The sequence below is a fragment of the Aptenodytes forsteri genome, unplaced genomic scaffold, assembly GCF_000699145.1.
Source record: "Aptenodytes forsteri isolate BGI_AS27 unplaced genomic scaffold, ASM69914v1 Scaffold113, whole genome shotgun sequence".
Taxonomy (NCBI): Eukaryota; Metazoa; Chordata; class Aves; order Sphenisciformes; family Spheniscidae; genus Aptenodytes; species Aptenodytes forsteri.
The window spans coordinates 520,565-543,321 of NW_008795032.1; the positions used below are offsets into that span (position 1 = coordinate 520,565).

General features: G+C 52.5%; 1 protein-coding gene across 1 annotated transcript in view; it reads right to left on the reverse strand.

The window, feature by feature from the left end:
* Window positions 1-3,851: 3,851 nt before the first annotated feature.
* TRIP4 (thyroid hormone receptor interactor 4) overlaps window positions 3,852-22,757 on the reverse strand; it is a 35,988-nt gene continuing 17,082 nt past the window's right edge. The window contains exons 12-13 of the mRNA XM_009276338.1: window positions 9,504-9,606; window positions 3,852-4,088 (exon numbers count right to left, since the gene is read on the reverse strand). Of these exons, the coding sequence (XP_009274613.1) occupies window positions 4,021-4,088; window positions 9,504-9,606 (171 nt within the window). The 3' untranslated portion in view covers window positions 3,852-4,020. The remainder of the gene's footprint in view (window positions 4,089-9,503; window positions 9,607-22,757) is intronic.

Below are 22,757 nucleotides of genomic sequence, written 5' to 3' on the forward strand. Positions count from 1 at the left end.
CAAATTTTTGGGCGTGTTTTACACGTTGTGAGGTGTCGCGTGAGACCCCCTGCCCGGCACGGTCCCCCCACGGCTGTGCTTTCGGGGATGCTGGCATCAGCACCGGCCACCGGTTCGGGTCACTGAGCCGGCACAAAACCGCTCAGGCTGGTTTTCGGGCAGGGTACCGCTCAGAAAGACCTGCCGGGAGCAGGCAGGAGGGGGTCACCACCCAGGATGCACCCTGGGGTACCCGCATCCACCCCAAAAACCCACAACATCATGCCCCACGCAGTCATTTTTCCTCCCCGAACAGGCTTCCAGCGCTGGATGGAGGGAGCATCTTCCTTCCTTCCCAAAAGCACCCGGATCGCCAGCCCTCCTCGTCCCCAGGAGGTGGCATGTCCCCCACACCCTCCATTCCCGACCCCAAAGCCCCGGCGCCATCCCCACGCCGGCCGGTGAGGAAATTTCGGCTCATCTCAGCAGGGAGGTGTCCCAGCCCTGCCTCCAGGACGCCCCAAAACCAGCCCAGCGCTGGAGTGGCTGGCCCTGAGCAAGGCAAACCGGTGCAGCAAGCTGTGCCGATGGAAGATGGGGCGCACATGATCCAAGCCGGCAACCTGGCAGCACCGGGCTCAGAACCGGGACATGGTCCTGCAGCAAAGGTGATAGAGCGGGGACCACCACCTCCATCCACCCACCCGGGCTCCGGCATGGGGCATCCCAGCCTGGAGAGGTGCCACCATCCCTGGGGATGGCAGGTCTTCTCCTCCAGCATGGTTTCAGGAGGACACCGAAGGAGATGCCGATTGCTTCCGATGCTTTTCGGCCCCAAACGAGGACAACGCGAAACCCAAACCCCTGGCGAAGGAGGTGGGACGCCATGAAGGGCTGGGGTTTGGGTGCCATCACCCTATTTCTCTGGGTTTTAGGGCTGGGGCAGGTGGGAGGGGAGCCAGAAGAGGTCTAAAGCAGTAGGAAAAGAGGGATGGGAAGAGCATTCATTTAGCCCGAAAGCGAGGAAGAGGAGAAATTCTTCCTTACCACGATGAAGAGGAGAAACTGTCCTTGCACGGCACAAACCCAATGCTGGTGGGCCCCAAGATGACCGATATTAACAAATTCAGGTCGCTTTTTAGTGAAATTTTTTAAAAGATTAGGTAAAAGGTATTCTGGGCATTCAGCGCTGATTTTCAGTGCATCTTGGACCAGGAACGATGCTCCCGAGGGTGGGAAAACCAGCTTCTGCCGGGAATGCAGAACAAACCAGGGATGGGTCGGTGCATCAGCCCGCTCGTTCCCCGGCAAAACCATAAATGATGTAATTAATACAGGAGGAAAATAAAAACACTGCCGGGCAACGCGGCTTCATTGGAACCGATCTCGGCATCCCTCCGATGGCGCGTTTTGCCGCAACCGTGAGCGGTGCCCGTGATCCAGCCCGCCCGGGGCTGCTGGAGCCGCCAGCCCCGCAGGACTCAATAATTGTTTTACTGACAAATGGTGGAGAACGTGAAATCCTTCAGGTGACATGTGAGCTGTAAGTGATATAAAGGACAGGGAGGTGACGAAGAGCAGCTGCTGCTCTCATGGAGGTGGACGCAGGAGATGGATCTGGTTTAATACAAAGCCAAATTGCGGGCTCATATTAAAAGCCTGGCTTAAGTACGGGGTGGGCGACCCATCCCGGGAAGCAGTGCCCCGAGACGGGGATTTTGATGGGCATTAGGTGTGATGGGCAGGACGTGACCCCCGCGGTCCCCTTGTCCCACGGGGATGGTAGAAGATCCCACTCTGTCACGGCCTTGTCCAACGGCGCTGCGCTCCTGGGATAAGGAGCAGGAGCTGGAAACCCCTGGGCTGTGGCACATGGAGCCCAGCCTGGATGCAACCCCTGGGTGCTGAGCACATCCTCCCTGGGTGCTTCTCCACCCCGGGTGCTCGGTGACCCGAGCATCCCGCTCGTCCCAGGCCATGCTGGTGAGGCGCAGGGCAGGGCAGCAGAGACATCAGTGACATTTTGTGAAAGACGTTGTCTGCCACGTAACTGGATGCTCCTTCTCCATGCGCCCGTCTTCCGCCTGGAAGAGCAGAGTCCCACCTTCGTCCCACAAGCGCCGCCTTCAGGCTGGCCACTCGAGGGTCGACCCCTTCCACCTCTAGGAGAGATGCTCCAGGGAGCTGCAGGCAGCTCGGGCAAAGCAACCTCAATGTCCTGCCTCTCCCCTTGGCCACCAAGGCCAAGTCCTCTCCTGTCTCCTTCTCCCCATGGCACCAGAACCCCCTGTCCCTCTCCAGCTCCGCTCCTACAGGCACCACAGACATTTCCCCTCGCTCTCGAGGCACATCCACCCAAGGGAGAAGGACCTCCATGACACAAGAAGGGAAACATCTGCAGGGAAGTCACCAGGAGTCCCAGCACAGCTGATTGGGACCACACTGGTGGGACACGAGGGACAGGGACTGGCTGGTGGATGGGGAGACGCGGCCAGAGGAGGAAGGAAGCAGGGGAAGCCCATCTCCCTCTGCCGCGCCGAACAGCAGCTCCCATACCATACTGGCAACTCCCATGAGTTGCTCCCAGGCAACTCAGAGCTGAAACACCTGCAAGGGTTTTCCAAACGAGGAATGACGCGGGTGGGCGTTGAATCCAGATCCACCATCTCTCCAGCATCCCGGAGATCATGAAAGAGGAGCCAGAAGACAACTCCCAGGGCAAACACCAGCACTGCAGTGTCCAGCCACAAGAGGGTTTTCCAAACGAGGAATGACGTGGGTGGGCGTTGAATCCAGATCCACCATCTCCAGCATCCCGGAGATCCCATGAAAGAGGAGCCAGAAGACAACTCCCAGGGCAAACACCAGCACTGCAGTGTCCAGCCAACAAGTTTCAGGGCAGGCAGGCAGCTGGCACGAAGGCTTCACACCCTCCTCCTCCTCCTCCCTGATGGGGTAGTGACAGGAACCGAGGCGGAGGGCTGGGACAACCTGCAACCAGTGATCGCGCCAAGCAGCTGAGCCCACAGCCCTGCTCTGCTCCCTGCCGCGTCCCCAGGGAGGAGGAGGGATGCTGGCAGGGCTCGGGGGTTGCTCGGTCCCCTCCGGAGCAGGGTGGGCTCCAGGGAACGAGGAGCACTTAGACCATGGCGAGGCAGAGCCTGGAGCAACATGGCACGAAAGGCTCACAGCCCAGTGAACACAAATGCGTAATGAGCACAGACACGGCAATGCGGCGAGATGCTGAATATGAAGGATTAAAGAAAAAGGAGAAATTAATCTTATTCATAAGGCAGAGCGGGTTTTTAACTCATGCACACAGCTGCTGGAGGGGGGGTCAGCTTTTGCAGGGTGGCTGCTGCTTTGATACAAATCAGGAGAGAGAGATGTAAGGCTGGGCTCTTCCCAGCAATGCCAAGAGCTGCAAGGGCAAGCTCCTGCGAGCGGAAAGCCTCTGAGCAGGAACAGAGCCCATCTCTCACCCCGAGTCCCCTGCATCCCCGGCCACGCGCTCAAAAGGGTTTGGGCTCTTTTGAGCCAACAGCCGGAGCTCCCAACAGCTGTTGGGAGCCATGCCCCCGTCTGCTGTTTCTCGCCCTTCTCCTGCGAGGCCGGCACCGCGATGTGTCTGACCCCATTCAGCCAAAAGACCTCGAGGCACATTTTGGGGAGGGAGATGCTGCCAAAGCCAGGATGGAGCTACCTCCTGCCTGCCAAGACGGATGGAGCTGGGCTGGCCACTGTCCTGGGATCCGGCGCTCACAGGAGATGCCAGCACTTGGTTCAGTCCCATCCCGTCAAGCTCCATTTCCCACCCACCCTTGTCCGCAGTGTGTGACTTCCCGGGAAGCACAGGGCTGTTGGGCGAGAGCTCAGTGAAAACACATCTCTTTTAATGCTTTTGGAATACAACAGATACAGCAATACCTAAAAGCGTTCTCAGATCCATCTTGCACCCGCTTTCCAGAGTCGAGGACCATCCAGGCACCCTTCGGTGGCAGTCAGGTGCTGCGTGGGAACACGGCGCTGCTCCCCTGCGGCTCACCCCATCGCTTTCTGCTTCATTAACCCCTTCTTTGCTCCCTGATGGATCTTTGCATCCAGCTTCCCTGTAAAGAGGGGATTAAAAAAAACCAAAAAACAAAAAACACACAACAAACCCTCATCACTCTTTATTTTTAAATGCTATTTGCAATGCAAATCAGCTGGAGGCAGCGAGGTCTCCTAGTTAGTGTGTTCCTGTCACATTCAATTATCGTGCTTGAGGAGCCAGGCGTTTCCAGCCGCCGTGGCTTCCCTCTGCAGGCACGACACCAGGGAGCCGGGGGCAAGCATGTCCGACGCGGCAAAGAGACGCCAGAGCAGGGGAAATTCAGCGAGGAGGAGAGTAAATTAACATCCAGCACTCGCCTGCTGCTACCAGAGGGGGAAAAAATCGATCCCTTTGCTCGCCCGCAGGATGTGTGTCAACACGTTCAAAGGAGATGGGGGACCATCAAGCACCGTGTCGGGGACATGTTTCTCCGCGGCATGGTGGAAAGCCGGGCTTGGGGACAATAAACCCCCAGCTTGGGGATGACAATGCAGTGGGGCACAGAAGGTGATGGGGACCGACTGCTCTGTGCTGCCGAGCACCAGGTTGGTGGCCTCCAAGGCCACCATCCGGGAGGGATGTGCTGCCTTTGCCACTGGGGAGCACCTTGGGGAGCCCAGGCGCCTGCGGCTGGCTCCTCTGGTGGGACCCAGAGCAAAAGCAGCCTCCCCTCATCCCACCAACCTTCACAGCCCTTGGTGGCTTCGCTGCCAGCTCTGCTTTCCCACCTGGGAGAGGAGCAGGACACCAACACATGGGATTTGGGCAACTCCTTCAGAAGAAGCCAAAAACCAGGCACGGCAAGTAAGGAAGGCAATGTGCTGCCTCGGAGGAGCGTCCCCGTCCCCCCTCTCCCTGCCCATAAAAAAGCAAGGATGTTCCTGCTCTCCCAGGCAAATCTCCCTCCTCCAAAAGAGAGAGGAAGAAAGGGAAGGTGACCTTAAGCAAGGCAGCACGGCAAAGAGCCAGCCTCCCAAAGAGGCTTTGCCATCAGCCAGCGCCGGTCGCCTCCTCTAATGTCATGTCTCCCCAGGAACTCGCCTCCCTGCTCCTGCACCCCTGCGTCTTCCCATCCTCCAAATGCCAGCCTCATCCCATCTCTGTCTGTAGCTGGGAGCAGGGATGGGGCTCCACCACGTTGCAGAAGCCAGCAGGAAAAACTGCAGAGCCTGCAGTGAGCTGGGGAGGGCGGCCTCGGTCCCTAGGGAGCATCCCCTGCATCCCTCAGGAGGAACATGGGCATCCACCGTGGTCACACCATCAGGAGGGGAAGCAAAGGGATCAGAGCTTGATCCCAAGGAGATGGACAGACAGAGCCCGTCCCAGTGAAATCCCAGCGAGGTGGATGGAGCCGGAGCTGGCAGGCACCTCATCCGGGTCCCACAGCATCACCCCTCCAGGGAATCAAGCCCGGTGTCACCCTGTGGGTGAAACACAGCCCATGCGGTCCCCAGGAGAGCTGCATTGCTCCAGGCCAGCTACAGCACACAGCAGATCTCATCCCTGGTGGGGATCAGATCCACCAGGCTCCAAACCAGTCCCGCTTTGGCCACTGCTCCCAAAACTACCAGTAAATGCCCATGTGCCATGAGAAACAAGTGCTTGTCCAGAGAAAATGGCTCCAAACCAGCCAGAGGCTATCACCTTCTCTTCAAATCGAGAAAACTTCTCAATTTCAGCTCAATGAAGAGTCCGACAATGCTTTTCCCAGGAGAGGCAGGTTACAAAAGTGCTTCGCTCAGGATGTCCCACCAGGACAACCCAGCCTCCCTGAAACCAGTCCTCCTCCTTCAGCTTGAGTTTTGGGCCAGCCTTGCTCCTGTCTGAGCTTGAGAGGGAAGTTCAATGCACCAAACCCATAACACATGCAAAAAACATGTGAGTGAGGGTTTGCAAGTCACCGTGCTATAGATCCACAAACTGAAACGCGGCTACAGTCAGGTCGAAATTGGAAGCAGGAACCAGATGCTGCCGATGTCTCAGTGCAGCCGTTGCCAACCTGCAGCCCATGGGATGCAAAAGTGCATCTGCAAAACTCTTCCACCATCACAAATGAGAAAATTAAATCTGAGGCCAAGCGAAAGGGCAAAACAGGGCATTACTTGAAGCCTCTGTTTTCAGACAGTGTTCTCACCCTGAGCTGCAGTTTGGAAGATGCTCTCCTACAAGGTCTGGGAGATCCACCATCCTCTCTGCCACCCTATGTGGGAGAAGACTTTCCCCACCTGCCTGAGGATGGGGAAGAAACCCCCTCCTTGCAATGGCTGGAAACAGCGATGGGCACCCAACAAGGCTGAGCCAGCACGGCCAGACTGGAAGCGGTGTGTCAGACCACTGTGTTGCCAAGCCATGGGGTTTTTAGCAGGAGAAAGGTGGCGAGTTCACACTCGCTCAATGCTCCTCTCCCCCACCACCAACGCTGTGTCACCTCCGGGGCTGTAAGCTTCATATTTAATGCACCTGCCTGCTCCTCCCGGACCCCAAAAGCAAACGCAAGGCTCCTCGGCTCTATCAGCTGGCAAAGATAAAACATCACGTGGGTAACCTTTAGGAAAAGCCTAAAAATAAGGCAATGGCCCCAGGGTCCCCTTCTCTTTCCGCTCAATGATTTAAGGACTCTTGTCTCGCACTGCGACGTGTCCCTTTGCCCGCTCCTCCGCGCTCTTCCAGCCGTCAGCTGTTGAAGGGGGGTTTCTGAGCGATGCTTGAGGGAGGCTTCAGGGAAGCTTTGCCTGGATTCAAGGAAATCTTCCACGAGAACCGCCACCAAGCTTTGTCCTCATGCGCTGAAACTAAGCAGGGATGTGTTTGGGGACAGCCGTGCTCCCAAACATGATGCAAACACAGTGCCCATCACTTCCACACAAACAATAACCCTGGCAGCAAAAATCAAGCTATGTTAGGTTTTTTTAGAAACGACTAATTTGCAATGGAGAAGCATTCAGATGTCATTGTGGCGAGGTCCATGCTGTTATCTGGCAAGGAAAACCGCTCCGGCTTGGCTTCCGCTTGAGGGACTTCAGGGAAGCTTTGCCTGGATTCAAGGAAATCTTCCACGAGAACCGCCACCAAGCTTTGTCCTCATGCGCTGAAACTAAGCAGGGATGTGTTTGGGGACAGCCGTGCTCCCAAACATGATGCAAACACAGTGCCCATCACTTCCACACAAACAATAACCCTGGCAGCAAAAATCAAGCTATGTTAGGTTTTTTTAGAAACGACTAATTTGCAATGGAGAAGCATTCAGATGTCATTGTGGCGAGGTCCATGCTGTTATCTGGTCATGCGCTGAAACTAAGCAGGGATGTGTTTGGGGACAGCCGTGCTCCCAAACATGATGCAAACACAGTGCCCATCACTTCCACACAAACAATAACCCTGGCAGCAAAAATCAAGCTATGTTAGGTTTTTTTAGAAACGACTAATTTGCAATGGAGAAGCATTCAGATGTCATTGTGGCGAGGTCCATGCTGTTATCTGGCAAGGAAAACCGCTCCGGCTTGGCTTCCCAACAAGACAAACTGGCATTTTGTCATGGCTTGAGCCAGGCTTCAAGGAGACCGGGGCAGCCAGCGAGCTCAGGTGGGGACGTGAGCCGGCACCTTCCCCCTGATCTGCTTCCAGCTTGGAGAACTAAGCTTTTGACTGCCTCGGACGTGATGCCAGCTCCTGTTAAAACAGCACCTTACCCCGATGAAAGGTCAAAGCCTTCCTTGCTCCTTCCTTAGGCTGTCACAAATATCACCCAGACGGACAGTGTCCCCTCTGGGAGGGGAACATGCAACTCCACAGACTCCCCCACTGCTGCTCTCGTGAAAGCTCCTGTCGGGATGGAGGGCAGGAAAGGCAGGGCCAGCAGCAGAAGCGGGGAGCGCAGGCAGCCGCCAGCACAGCCGGCTTCCTTCCAGGCTGTTAGACTGATCCTTCTCCAAGCAGGAAAGTGTCACAACACAAAGGAGACGATGTGACAGATGGGGAGGAGACCGGCAGCGCCTGCACCCGGCGAGGCAGACACGCAGAAGCCGGCTGCCCTGCGCTCACACCACGCAGCAGCTTCCCCTTCAGCCACTACCAGCAGCTCTCCTCCTAACCACAGCCGGATGGAGGCAGATGTGACAGTGAAGGGGCATGAGAGAGCCTGTATGAGAGCAAGGAGAGGTTAAAACGGGGGGGGGGAGATGCAGCAGCTGCTCCAGCACGCAACAACGACGAGGCTGTTCTACCGCAGCAGAAACGTTTGCATCCTAAATAACTCGCCGCAGCCCTGCCTGCTCACCGGCGCGCTGGGAAAGACCCGTCCCTGGGGGAGGACAGTGCCACTAGCAAGATCCGAGTGCTGCAGCTCACCAAGCGTCATTTGTCGCCACCGGCTGAACGCACCTCCCAGATATTGCCACAAAAGTCAGGGAAGAAACCAAATTGTTTTGCCCTGCTCAATACCCCAGCAGGGCAGGAATACCCCCAGCGCCCAGGAAGAGACCAAAGCCGTGGGAGAACAGTGCTTCTCTGAGTGGAGAGGGGAAAACAACCTCAAAAACAACAAAAATAACCCTTCAAAAGGGCTTCAAAAGCCCTTATTAACCAGTCCTGAGAAATCCTGCCGCTCCCGCGCTGCTAGATAACTACTCCTGGAGAACCACACTGCAAACGAGAAAGAAAACCCAGTCGGCAGCTCTGCTAAACAAACAGCCAAGACTATTTCTGCTTATGCTGCTTTTAGCCCGTCAAATTAATTTTTCACATCCCCTGAAAGCGTGTACGGTGCCTTCCCCAGGCTGTGTGGTGGGGAGGCTGCTAATAAGGACGGAGCTGACTGCAGGCTCCCCAGCTGCTGCATCCCTCCTCCATCCTTTTTACGGCAGCAGGCAGGAATAACTGGCAGCCTGCGGAGGGGCTGGTGGCTCATAAAAGGGACTAACAACGCTGGCAAGTAGAGCGCGGACAGATGCTGCGGCGCTTCCCTGCAAGCTCTGCCAGGACATCCCATCCTGCTGGCCTGCGGATGGAGAACATCCATCTGGCCCTGCAGCTCTTGCTGCTTCAAGCCCTCACCATCCTCACGGGCAAGAGGGCAATTTTGAACCGCAGGCAAGGAGCTAGCGCAGATCTGCCTGAGCATCACCGCACCGGCTCGTATCCTGACCCAGGCTGATGCCAGAAGCAGATCAGCTGCAGACACGAGCGCTCTTTGACTCCTGAGTGTTTGCAGAGGCAGGAAGAGGCATGTACTTGAGAGGAAGCAACATCTGGGGAAAGGGGAACCGAAGACAAAAAAAATATTACAGATGTATTCGAGTCATTAAACAAACACCTACAGATCAAAGAGCACAGGGCAAAGGTTGCGAACTCATATGGCAAAGGCAAGCAGAGGTGGCGATGAGAGCAGGCACAAAAGGCCAAGGGGGGCATCTGTGGAAACTTTACTACTTACAGATTTTGGGTTTTCCTTTGATGGGAAACTTCACAACCATCTCCTGGGGATTAGTGCAGATAAAGACAAATGGAGACCCGGACTCCTGGCTCAGATCCGGATACTGCGAAACACAGACACACACAGAAAGCAGAGTCAGACCAACTGCCGCGGGTGTGAAAAGAGCTCGGCGGTCAGGAGCAGAGAAATCGTTATTTAAGAGATGGGTTATATCTAGGCTGTAGCTGCTCAGACTAAACCAGTTCAAGAACTTTTAATGAAAAAAAAAAACCCAAACCAAAACCAATTGCAGGTTTGGGTCTTAATCAGTGAGCCCCTCGCTAAGCCTCTTCTCATCGCACCTCTGCCAGAGCTTGCTCATTTTTCGGATCTGCTCACTGAGCTGCTTCCCTGTGTGCTCCCTAACCCTTTTCAGCCCCCTTTAGCACCGTCCTGCGTTTCGCCGCCTAAAAGGTGTGGTTTCACACTTGGCTTAAGCTGATCTAAAGCATGGGGTGTCGACAGAGAGGCGGTCGGGGACCCTGCCCTCCCAAGCTTGCCTGCTCACTGCCTGCTTTGAGCCAGGACAAGCATGGGACCGATTTTCGACCCAAAGCATTCCCGGATTCAGTTGACAGGGATGCAGGCACCCCCACCAAACCCCAGCCGATTGTGGATGGCACACCAGAACCTCAACCGAAACAGCTTGGCCAACCCAACAAGATGATGACCACCAGAAGGGTGGCCACGTCTTTTACTGAAGCAGCTGTCCCAACTATGGATACATCCCCATCTCTTCCCCACAAAGCTCAGTCCAAACACAAGGGCTTTGAGATTTTGCAGAGTGTGCACCATCCTGCCTGTGGGACACACAGCCCTTGAGATTAGTCTGCATCTAAAGGGTGAGCGCAGTAGAAAAACCGCTTGCAACGTGCCAGGTCGATGGCTCGGAGAAGCCGGCCGTCTCCATGCAGGGCTGGCTCTGCGAAAGGAGTCTACAGAAAGATTTCACTGTGACAAAGACATGGGGGAATTTCATAGGAAGAGTATAAACAGATTGTTTCTCTCATTAACCATGGGGGAAAAAGGAGGGAAAAAAACCCCACTCAGCACAAGAAGTGCACTGAAGTCCTGTCTGGATGCAGCTCAGCCTCACTGGTATTCAGAAGTGAAATGCAAAACAGTAACAAAAAATGTATATACCAACCATCACATCAGATTCTCCATTAGCTGCTGACCTTGTGCTGACAGGCACAGATGTGAGGGCATGCCACGAAGGTGCTCCAGCCCAGGAAACCCAGTTCAAACAGAGTGCGGAAGCGGTTTTTCTTCCATGGGAAAACTGCCTTCTTTTTATTTTTTGCTCCCCTGCCTTCCTCAGGCAGATCCGTCAAGGCTGCTGTAGGGGACAGGATGCCAGACCAGATGGAGCAGCATGTCCTGGCAAATCCCCCATTTGTTACTAACAAATGACTCCTAGGCTGAGTGTTTGAAAAGCTCTCACCGACCTGCCAAGATGAGTTTGGATTTGCCCTGGAACAGCTGGGCACGGAGAGGTGAGCAGGGAGCAACCCGCTCTCCCTGCGCTGTAGCAGGGTTTGGCAGCGTTGCCAGCGGTTAGGGGAGATTTACAGAAGCCCAACACTGGGATTGGATCAACTGAGGAAAGCGTTTCCAGCCCCTCTTATTTTACAACAGCGTGTAAGAGCTGTTCACCGAGCAAGAGAGAGATATGTACGTGCACTTAGCTGCTCTGTACAACACCCACGCTGGAGGAGAAAGAGCCGCACTGATCTGCGTCGCACGCGGATGCCCTGCTGTACCGATCTGAGGTTGGAGAGGTTTCTTCCTCTTTTTTTTTTTCCTGGCTGAGCCATGTTACTTGACTTGCTTCCACCACTCCATGCCAACGCCAAGGATTTTCATTTCCCATCTGCAGGGAAGGAGGATCTTGGAAGGTTAGAAAGAGCCAATGCGAATATCCCTGGCCAACGCCTGGTGAGTGCAAAATGCTGGCGCTGCTTTATTGCTCTCAGCATCATGCGGGTGACTGGTGGCCCCTCCACAGCCAGAGGACCTGACTTACCCAGCAGCTCCCACACTAGCATGGCCTCCGAAGGTCACACCATAGAGCGGTGGGGCATAAGCCACCGTCCAGACCTGGTCACAGAGGTGCTCCACCCCCACTCTACTACACATGGTTCAGTCAGTGGCTTCTTCAGCCAGGTTGTGTGTCCGGGACCAGTATGCCGTAGAGGTCTTGCTGCCTGGAGTACAGCTGCTTCCCAAATCTCCTCAGCCACCATCTCCTAGGTGGACCTGGACATCACCGTGTCCCCCTTCACACACCTTACAGGCCCTCACACAGGGACTGTCCCCGTAACGCGTACCCAGGCGTTGGCAGCAAAAGCAACAGCCAGGTTGGTTTCTCCACTGACAGCTTTCATCCAAAACCAGGATCAAACCTTCAGCTTCAAAAGCTTCCAGCTCAATCCGATCCCAAGGCCGAGGCAGATGCCATAGCTGCAACTTGGGTTTAGGCGTTCCACGCCGCAACCTTTCATCTTCACTCCCAGGGTACATTTCTGTACGTGTGCCAAATCCGTCCGTGTCCTGCATTTTAAAAGCCTCGGTCCTTCCTCTGGCATCTCACTGCCAGGAGGCAGGGAAGGAGCCCTCGTCGAGCCGCTACATTTAAGGCTTCCTATTGTACCTACCCCGGAAACCTCTTATCCCATCCTGGTGAACAACAAAAGCAGAATATTCCTGCCTGCCGGAGCTGAGAAAAAGCCGTAACCCTTTCCGCTGCCTAGAGACAAGATGCTCCCAGGTGGAAAAGATGGGGCTGAGCCCTCACAAGATGCTGAGCCAACCTAATGGCCAGGCTCTCCTCTTCCCCAGGTCCCTTCCACAAGTCAATTCAACTTGTTCCCCCTGCAGAAATTTAGGGAGGTTTTGGGCAAAGTCAGTTTTCTGCCATGTTAATGGGCTGAACTGCTCAAAGAAGGGTCCGGTGAAGCAAGTGAATGGCAGGAGCACATGGCTGGGGGCTAGTAGGAACCGAGACTCCTCTCAGAGAGCAGCGAGAGGTTAGACATGCCCGCTGTACCTCCTGAAACCACTACCTGCAACCTGAACGGAGAAACAGTGAGATACTCTTTTGCCACATGACACATCACCAGGACCAAGAGCACAGCCTCTCCCCAGTGCACCTGTAACAAGCTGCCATTATTTAACATGTTTAGAAACCACCTCCATGGACCTCATTCCTAGAAGTCACTGGAGCTGTTACTATTTCCTACCCAAAATTTCTCCCTGTTGCTATTCAGTCCCCTAAACAGTGCTCGCTCTCGACGTCGCGCATGATCACCATGAGCAACATCGCCTGTAGACACCTACGGACTGTATCTACATTATCTTGTCTCGTCATCAACAGGATCAAGACAGACAGCGTGGCTGAACCGCGGCACTCCTCTGCCTCTACGGCTCTTTCTGCAGCTTAGCTCAGCACTAGGACATCGGTACCCACCTGCCCCGCACCAAAGATGCCTCTCCTATTGGCAACTACTCAGCTGACTGACGCTCTCAGTGGAGACGCTGCCACCAAGATACCAAACACAACTGCCTCCATTACATTTTCCAAAGCTGCCCAAATATCTAACGAGTAAAAAACTCATTTCTCAATGTTTCTGCTGTAAGAGGTCAGTCGAGTCACTCTACAGTCTGCAACGCAGTAAGTTTAGGAGACAGAGAAAAAATTTACTCCCAGCTACTACACCCCACAGACAGCAGCCACTGCCCATCAGCGATTCGGCAAACCTGAGACTTGTAGTAAAAGCCCAGAAGCCACATCTAGTGTGCCAGAGAGAGAAGACAGAGCATATCCCCAGTAAAGAGGATCTGCAACAGCAATTTTTTAAATAAAAGGTCAATTTAGAGGGAAACCACACTCCCTCTCTACAAGAGACCAAGAATCCAACCCAGCGAGGAGTCTGATGGGGGTGTTCCTTCCTAATTTCAACGGCACTCATTGTTATAATCTTGAGGGTGTAAATAAGACAGGTGCCAGTACTCCAGGCTTTGACATTGCCTCTACTGGGAACCAACTCAGCATTTAGCAGAAGGTGGCTAAAAAGGCCCTCTAAAACAAATAAAGTCCAGAGGCCACGTTGTCCCTCGAGAAGGAGAAAACCTGCCCTCCTCCAATCCTGCAGATGAGCTGGAAAGCAAGAAAGAGAGGGGTTATGCAATATAACTATGGTGTAAAAAAAAAAAAAAAAGATTCAGCCTCCTTCCAGACCTTCTGCCACCTTGTAGCGGGCTTGCGACGAGGCAGTTGGGAGGACGGTGGGCTCCGTGGGCTGCGAACAGCCGGCACAGCTTACCAACTGCTGCTCCAGCCCACTGCTTCGCACAGTTGAAAACCCCACATACGCTCTCCATACACCCAGCGTCCATGCAACCTTGCTCATCCCATCACTGCAACCACACCGGTTGGGCTTCAATTTGCTGCTAACAGGTTTGTAAGATCCTAGCTGTGAAGAGATTAGCGGGGGGAGAAAAAAAAAAAAGCAGATCTCAAGGCAGCTTAACACATGCAGAAAGAGCTCGAGGTTAAATGTATCATCTGAGTACAAGCTGGAAAAGGGAGCTGAGCGCTGGGCTCCTCCGAAAACCAGCCACCAGATTTGCCCTCTCGCTGGAGCTGGCGCTTTGAACATACATTAAGTGGCTATCAGATGTCCCCAACAGCCACCCCAATCAAGCTGCAAGCGCGGATAATTGCTCATGAATGTTCCCTACACTTTGTTTTCACCATCCCTCGTCTCCCATCACCAGCTCGTCACCACCAGAAATAGCAGCAGGGCTGCCCAGCCTCCTCACTCCACAGCCCACAGCAAAAGAGCAAAGGAGGGGACAAGCCAGCTCGGAGCCAGCAGAGACACGAACCCACCTTCTCTGACATTTGAGAAAAAAAAAAAATCCTGCTAATTTTTTTTCCCCCCATACCAATCTGTTAAAGTAAGTATTTTTTTCCCCGATTTGGGTAAAGCCTGCAGCAGAATGTGGGGGCCGTGCAGGCTTGCCCAGCAACGCTGGTAACAATGCGGGGTTCGGGACCCTTAGCTCGTCCTGATTCCATCTCAGCAGTGGGGAAAAAAAAAACCAAACATGGAGAAGGGCTGTCCCGAGCCCCTCAATTTCTTCACCCCTCCCTGACAAACTGCGTTCGCTTGAACCCATGCCGTAAACCAAAGGCAGGGGAATCGAAAGAGACGAAGGAAAACATGCCGGGGGGGAGCCAAACCATCACTAACAAGATGAGCTCTGCTCCGGTGCATCCGAGGAAGGAACAAAGGCACTGCATGCAACGGAGCAGCGGCTCTGCACAGCACAAAGCCAAAACACTCCCCGGCAGCTTCGTTAGCAACATTTCAAGAGCATCTTTCGCTCTCATTAAGGTCTCCGGACACAAAAGGAGACAAGCAAACGCAGCACAAGAGTCCGAATGCTAACACCAGGTGGGAATAGCCCCGGCATTTTACGCAGGCTGGCCTACAGAGCCCTGCAATGCAGCCTGAGCTCTCCTCCACTCTTCTTGCCCATCAAGCGCGCAACCGCCCAGCCCCAGCGCACATCCTGGTTAGCCGGAGCATGGCGGAGAATTGCACGCTGGAACCTGTAGTCCTTCGGCAGGTCGCTGCCATCCGCTCCATCTTACAGCTGCCAGGGGGTGGCCTTGGGGCACTGGCACTGAACACCGAGGAGGTGGTTGAGATGTTCTGCAAGGTTAATAACGGAAAGGGTTGAATCATTTTCCTGGCGTGCCTCCTTGGTGAACAACAGGGGAAATACAGCTTGCTCTGCCAGGCAGCGCTGGGCCAAGACACCAGCTCCAGCCTTCGTTTCCCCACTGCTCTCTAAGAGCTTCGAAATAAAAGAGGCAGCGCTGGAAAGCAATGCTGTCTGGAAAGAATAAAAGCAAGCAGAGCCCATGTGTTGGCAAGAGAGCTCACCATAAAATGCATTCAAAGGGGAAAAAAAAAAAAAATAATCTTGGCGGAGACGGCGTCCCCTCCGAAAGAGCAGGGCTGCTGTAACCAGCAGTGGCAATAAATCAGCTTTCCCCAGCAGGCAAAAACACGCACTGGGCTCTTCCACGGGCGTTATGAGAAGCCCCTTGGCCACGTGCAAGGGAGAGGAGCGGGATGCGAGGCATCCCCCCGGAGCCGGGCACAACTTCCTTCACCCCGTTTTCTTGGTGATTTGTGGGAAAGGCAGATCCGCTCTTCTTTCACGCCTCATAAGCTTCATAGCTGTCAGACTAACGTAACAGGTAATTAACTACTAAACAGCCATTTTCTCCTCCTCTCCGGAGGGAAATTGCTCACCATCCAGCTAGAAAATGTTTCTTCAGTGGTTTGCAAAGGGGAAAAGAAAGTTGGAAATTTCTGGCAAGTGACGGGAGTGCCGCAGCCAAAGAGGGGCATTCGCAGCACCTGCAATATGGACATATGGATGCAGGAGAAATGGAGCCCTCAAAAATGAGAGAGATGATGCTTATCTGGTTGTGGGTGCTGCAAACTCCCCGATTCCAGTTCGGGCACCACCAGCAATAACCCCGGTTCCTGCCCGCAGGTACCCCGTGGAGCTGCCCTGGTACAGCTGCAGCCAAAACTGATCCAGCACTTGAAGCTCAGTTATCGGCTCTGCGGTCCATCTGTAGGTAGGAGTTATTTAATATCAAGAGGAAAAAAAAAATCCCACCCTTCTCGCAGTCTGCAGGACCAGCCTTCAAGAACTGCCGTGCCCAAGCGACATCCGTCCCTGCCGCTTTTCCAAGGAGAGTGGTGTTGAAGCATCGTTTCCCCATCTGTTGTTCTAACAGCGGTGTAGTCTCCACCACCTCTTTACACGGACATTCGCTTTTGGGGATTATCTAGCCAATCTCCCAACCAAGCCTTCACCCTGAAGTGCTCCAGGGCACATTTGCCCAAAGGTGACACACGGCTGGCAACAGGAGCCATTGCCTGAGCCAGGAGATCCAGGTTTGCCGCTGCTCTGTGTCACCTTCTCCTGACTCAGACCTCCAGTCTTGGAACGAGCTTGCAGAGCACCAAGCGCTTCACTTTGAGGTTTGATCTCCCTCATGACATGGTCTTGCATCACACTTTCAGCTTTGAGCATGTTTTCAGGCATCATCTTTTAAGGACCTGTTCCCTCTGCCTTAGCACAGGCCAACCAGGCTTTTGGCCCGTGAGAAACATAACATTTTCCTAAACAGAAACCCCAAAGCAGATCCAACTTTCTAGAAACACCAAATTTTCTAGCCTGAGGCAGAAATGTCCAGTACTGCAGCCTTGTGAACTCGCACCCGAGGAACTCTACATGCTGCTCTTGGCCACAGAAGACCACATGGATGCAGAGGAGCCACTCCGGGGAGGCTGGGTTAGAAAAAGGATACATGCCAACGTTCAATTCGAATCAACAGAACGGGCAAAAAAGAAAAAAAAGCAGTATCGCAAAGAAACACAAACAAAAGTCGGCAGCCAAACTTTTGTTTGAAAGCCTGTCAGGTCTAGACTGCAACGTGTGAGGAAGGAACAGCTCGAAACCACAGCTGCTAATGGTTATGGATTTGGCAATCAAAATGTCTTTGTTAAAAAAAAAAAAAGTTAACTGCCTTACTATTGAGGTTACAAACCGCAGCCTTGATGCATTGTTGCAGTCAACATCCTCCCTGCTGTTTCTGAGAGCTTACATCTGCTGCTGGCAGATCATGTGCTGGCATAGGCTCCTTTCGCAAGGATGCGCAAGGAATTCTGCTAGCCTGCCTTCCTTTCCCCTTCTTCCCACAACGATGCCTGTCAGTCCTTGCCTGCTCTGCCCCTCACAGGCTTAGCTGGTATGCAACCGGATCCAGACGCAGCAGGCTGGGATCGCCGCAGGATCCTTTCCCCGGCCGGTCGGATCCATCCGGTGGGTGTTCTCCGCCTCCCAGCCTCGAGCCTGGCTCTCGTCGTGTTCCTACACCACAAGCTGTACTTTGATTCAAAGGGCAGGGGAAGCAATTAAAATGTAATAACAGGACTTTGAAATGTAGATTTAATATTCAAACTCGTGCTGGTGCAGTCAGATTTCTTAAAACGCTGAGCAGTCTGCCAGGGCTCCAGTCAGCAGGGAGACCTGGAGGACTCAGCGGTGCCAGCAAACACCGGGCATGCTGCACCCCCCCTGCTCTGCCTGAACCGGCGTCACAGGACCTACAGCCACCAACACCCTTCTGCGGCTCAAATCCCAGCCTGAGAAAACACCCGCCCATGGTAAACCCTACAAGCAGCGCGAGAAGGGCTTGCGATGTTTATAGAGTGCCTGACGACTGTCGGGGGAAACCGGGTGGACTTGGAAAAATATTCGGTAGTGTAGTAGGCTCAGCTGAAAGCGTCGTTTTCATCCTCCTGTGCCAAGGGACGGCAGAGGCAGGGCTAACCTCAGCTGCAATGCAGCCCCACCGCCCACGCTGTCGGACGAAAGCTGGCAAGGAGGAGGAAAGAGGCGATGGGGAGGAGGAGACAAGGGGAAAACAGGGCACCTGCTTCTGCTCAAGCAGCTCAGAACGCCTGCACCCTGCTAGATACAGCCAGACGTTTTCAAGCAGCTTCATAAAGTCCTTTCATAAATCAGAGCTGCAAAGCAAAGGGGTAAAAACAGTGCAGCCGAGCGCAGCAGGTGACGGAGATGAGCTGAACTTTGGAAAAAAACTAACTTTGGTGAACACAGCCCTGTGCAGATAAGGCATCCACGTCACTGCCCTGGTTTACTTCGGCAGCTGCCACTCCCTGCGCTGACCCTTGCTGCTACTCCCCGAGGAGGCGTGACGCCGGCGGCTGCTTCCAGCTATTGATTCAATCCCACCAACGTGATGGGATTTCTCACGGCCCAACGTGCAGCAGAACCAGGATACGCATCCGAGCGACCGGTCTGTTCGGGGTTATGAAATTGATGACACGCCAAAGAAAGCCTAAGCAAGTGTAGTCCTTGGGCACTCATACATTTACCACGGTGGTTATACTCTGTAGCTGCCAGCTCCCTTGTCATTTGGGGTCACCACCTAAAGGGTGGTCACGGCTCGACCTGGCGGAGCTACAATCGGATGGCGAGGGTGTGGGGCACCTGAGCAGCAGCCAGGCTCGAGGTCAATTTTATCTAACCTTTGGTTTCAGGATTAAATAAAAACCAAACACCAAGAAGGCGGCAAGTATCAGTGACCACATCTGAACGGAGAAAAAAAAAAATCCCAGATCACTGACTAGTTTGCTGAAATGGTAGCAGAGGCTAAGTCCACAGTCATCATTAATTAAGTCATATGCTTCAGCCTTGGCTTCATTTTTTCCCTAGGGTCTAGGAAACCAGAGGAGAGGGCAAGCTAGCCTCTATCATTCGATTCCTTTGGCATGTTAATGCATTCCTAAATTAATCATCATCAAGTGACAATCTCTCCTTCATCTTAACAGACTGAGCAGTGGCCTCAGTAAACCTACTGGCTTATGCAAGGCAGCTGGAGCCTTAGAAGAGTCTCTGATGAAAACCAAAGCACTTCACATAAGGAAAAACTCCCCCATCTCTTACCGTCTATAATCCAAACCAGCTGCATGCCTGCTCTGCTCTGCTCCTAGAACCACGAACCGGGGGGGCTTTATGCGGTGAGAAACCAAATAAAGAGACGCACCACCCATAGGTCTCTGCAAGCCAGACCAATGCCTAATACCTCTTGATCTGGCATCAGGCTACACGTGAAAGACAAATTCAGCTTAGGAGAATTCAGGGACCTGTAAAGTTCAAAGGCCTTTCGTCGGCTGCAATCATTAACAGCCACCTAGATTGCTGCAGAAGGAAGCATACCTGATCTAGCCTTCAAAACCCTGCTAAAAATCACTCATTGGTAGAGGTGCAATAACTAAGGCTCAGGAACGAGAAGGCAAATATCCCGTTGGTGGGGGGTGAGCGAAGGTGCCAGGACAGCCACAGCATCGCACAAACGAGCATTTGTCTCACTCGGAGCCTGCGCTAGGAAACCTTTACTTTGGGGAGAAGGTCCTCGTAAAAAGTCTCTACGTATTTATACTCTTCTTCAAAGTATACGTCAACGTATATGTTTGTGTTTCTCCCTCTCATTAACTTCTTTCTTATGAAAATATTACCAGCGGGCTATTGCTCCTTTATTTGGAGATAATCTAAACAGGCACCTTCTGGAGTCTAAATATAGAAAGTTTCTACCCTCCTTCTTCACTCCTGTTTGAGAACTGAAAGCAAGTCCTGTATGCCTGGCGCCCAAGTCTCATTTTTTTTGCTGTTATTTTCACCAGGGAGGGAAGAGGAGGGCAAGAGATTAAACGCAAATTTCCTGAGAGGGAAAGATGGAGCCTATTTAAATGATAGTTTCAATCTCGTGGCACAAAAATAGCTTAGATGTGTTCCCTTGTGCAGATTTAGGACACTAAGTGATCACCTAATGAAAAATAAACACTAGTTCATCACCTAATGAAAAATTCACCTAGTGAAAAATAAACACTTTACTCCCGTCAAACATAATTACCCAATATTTCAACCTGAGATAATAGCTACATCTAGATATCAGCATGTGTGCACGCCTGTATTCAAAATAAGTCCAAACACACCTATCAACTACTAAAATAGCAGCAGCGGAAATGTTCTTTTTCCAGTTAAAGTAATAGTCTCTCGGATCAAAGTCATTAGCAAAATGAACATGGACTTCAGAGCACATTAAAACGGCATAAATGTAAATAGTTCCCTGCCTGCTGTAGACTCTTGCCAAGCCCTGCCTGCAGCTTCCCATGTTTCCCCAGCGAGCGCTGCTGAAGTCACCGACACCTCATGCAGGAAAAGAAAGGCAGCTCCTTGCTCTGCTCAAGGTGTCGGTGACATCAGCCCCGGAGCAAGGAAAAGCCGTCGTCAACGCTCAGATCTCTATGGGGGGGAAAAAAAGTTTCCAGGTCACCTTTAGCGCCGAAAAGCGTAACAAAGGGATCATTCTGCTCTCAACCAAGGCTTTTTGGGTGGCTGCCACAAAAAGAAGGAAACGAGCCCAGAACGCGCTCCGAGGAGGTGTAAGATGTGCAAAGCTCAGCTGGAAATACTGAGATTTAAGAGCCACGCAGAGGGATCTCCTGGCACCAGGCAACCACCCGCCCTCAGCAGCAGGGCTGAATTCAGAAAGCAGCTTTTGCTCCAGTCCCCTGCGAACAAAGCAGGTGACACTTGGTACCTGGGGTGGACTTTCCTACTTGATAAAAACTTCTGCTCCTGGAGCAGCTTCGATCCAAAGATCACGGCTCTGAGCAGTAAAATTAGGCACATACAACCTCTGACGGGGAAGCACTGCTTTATTTTCCATGTGGGAAAGAGACCCAGAGGAACGGATTTAACTAGTTCATGCAATTAGTAGCACAACTGGGATTAGAGCAATGTCATCTGACGTGATGCTGATTTTAATCACAAGGACATCTTTTATCTGCTCTTCCTCTGCTCCCTGCCAGCTACTGGATGCAAGATCCTGTTCTGTCATCACTTCTCACGTGGCCCTGCAGATCTGCAAACCACTTCAACAACGTCAATCAGTCTTCAAATACTGTACGTAGGGCAGAGCTGAAGGGGTTATGCAAGGCCAGACTTACATGTCCGGTAATAATGCAGATAAATAACCGGTCCCTAATAATAATGCAAGCTCTTGGGGCAGGGACTGGGTCTGAGTCTGCTGGTGCAGCATCCAGCGAAACAGGGCATCATTGCTTGATTTTGTTTTTTGAGAACAAGTGTAAAAAAAATATATTAAATGAGGATAATGATAGAAAAATACCAGCAGGGTGCCACTAACATCTTCATTAGCAACCTGAGAGGTGATGCAAACAGCAAGGAAACTAAATCTGCAGATGGTACTAAATAGGGAGTGGGTGACAGCATCAAAAGGACTGAGAAATAATAGAAAAGTCGCAGGAGGGACAGGCCAGGAAGAGTCTCCCTTGCCTATGGGAACGAATGGTCACAAGAGTCAAAACAAACTTCCACGGCTGCTGAAAAAGGCAGGGCCACCATCAAAAGACAATGAGCAAGACAGGGAACTATTTAATCTTCGGGTGGCGGGTATAATCTGCAAATGTGGTTTGCCCTGCACTTGTGAAATGATTTCTTCCAGAAAATGCAGGAGCTTCAAATATAAGTTGGTGAAGAGGAGAGGTGTGAGTCAAAGCACAGTGCCTGCAAAGAGCGGTGGCTTAATCTCCGAGAGGTCTCTGCTCCTGGATCAGACTACCTTACTTGCTAATATACTGCAGATCTTTAGAAAATATTCAATGTTTTTTGCGTGCCGTAAGTGGCAAAAACACATCATCTTCCTCTCCCTCTCCCCCTGAAGCAAGGAGGAGTCTTTGTACACCAAGAAATGACTGGATTGCACTGCTGACAAGTGGCTTTGGTGCTGGTTGCTGATGAACCTGGGCTGAATCATCAGCGTGAGCAACAGGAATTTCCGACTCCCAGCGAGATCCAACTTGGATTTCTGAGCTGGAGCTGCATGCTTTTTCATCTTGCTAGCATTTGCAATTAAATTAATCTCAGCTTCCTTCAGATGCACTTGCTGCTCATGATAGTCCACAAAAACATACATTTCCTCATAAATCAGCTGCAGAAGGATGCTCAGATCTCTGAATTCAATCTTACAAGTGAGGGAAATGAACACTGCATTAAGTGAGCCTGGGAAAAAAGTGGACAAAACCACTGTAAAAAGGCAACAAATTGGGAATTATAAATAGTTTGCCATATGGGAGCAGCAAAAAGCCAGTGAGATATAAACCAGGAAGTGCCACGGCATTATGGCATTGAGAAGAGACATAAATCTCTCACCTATAGGTCTGATAACAGTGCTACTGGAATACACTACTCTTCCTCCAGTGTCTCTGCGGCCAAGCGGTGCCAGCAAACTGGGAGGAATTTATAGAGAACACAGCTAATTGTGAGGCTCCTCTATGGGAAGATTAAAAGCTAGTTACCTACAGCTCAATTTCCAGATTGTAAGAAGCTGTCACAGCCATTTTACCAATGCCTGAAGAACATATCCACAAAGGAAGAGGGGGAATTGTTAGGGAGAGAAAAGTACTTGTGAGAGACCAAGACATATTTTTCCACCAAGAAGAAGGATGAGATTCTCCATTTAAAACCAAACTGTAAATCAGTGGATGCTACAGGGAAAAAAAACCC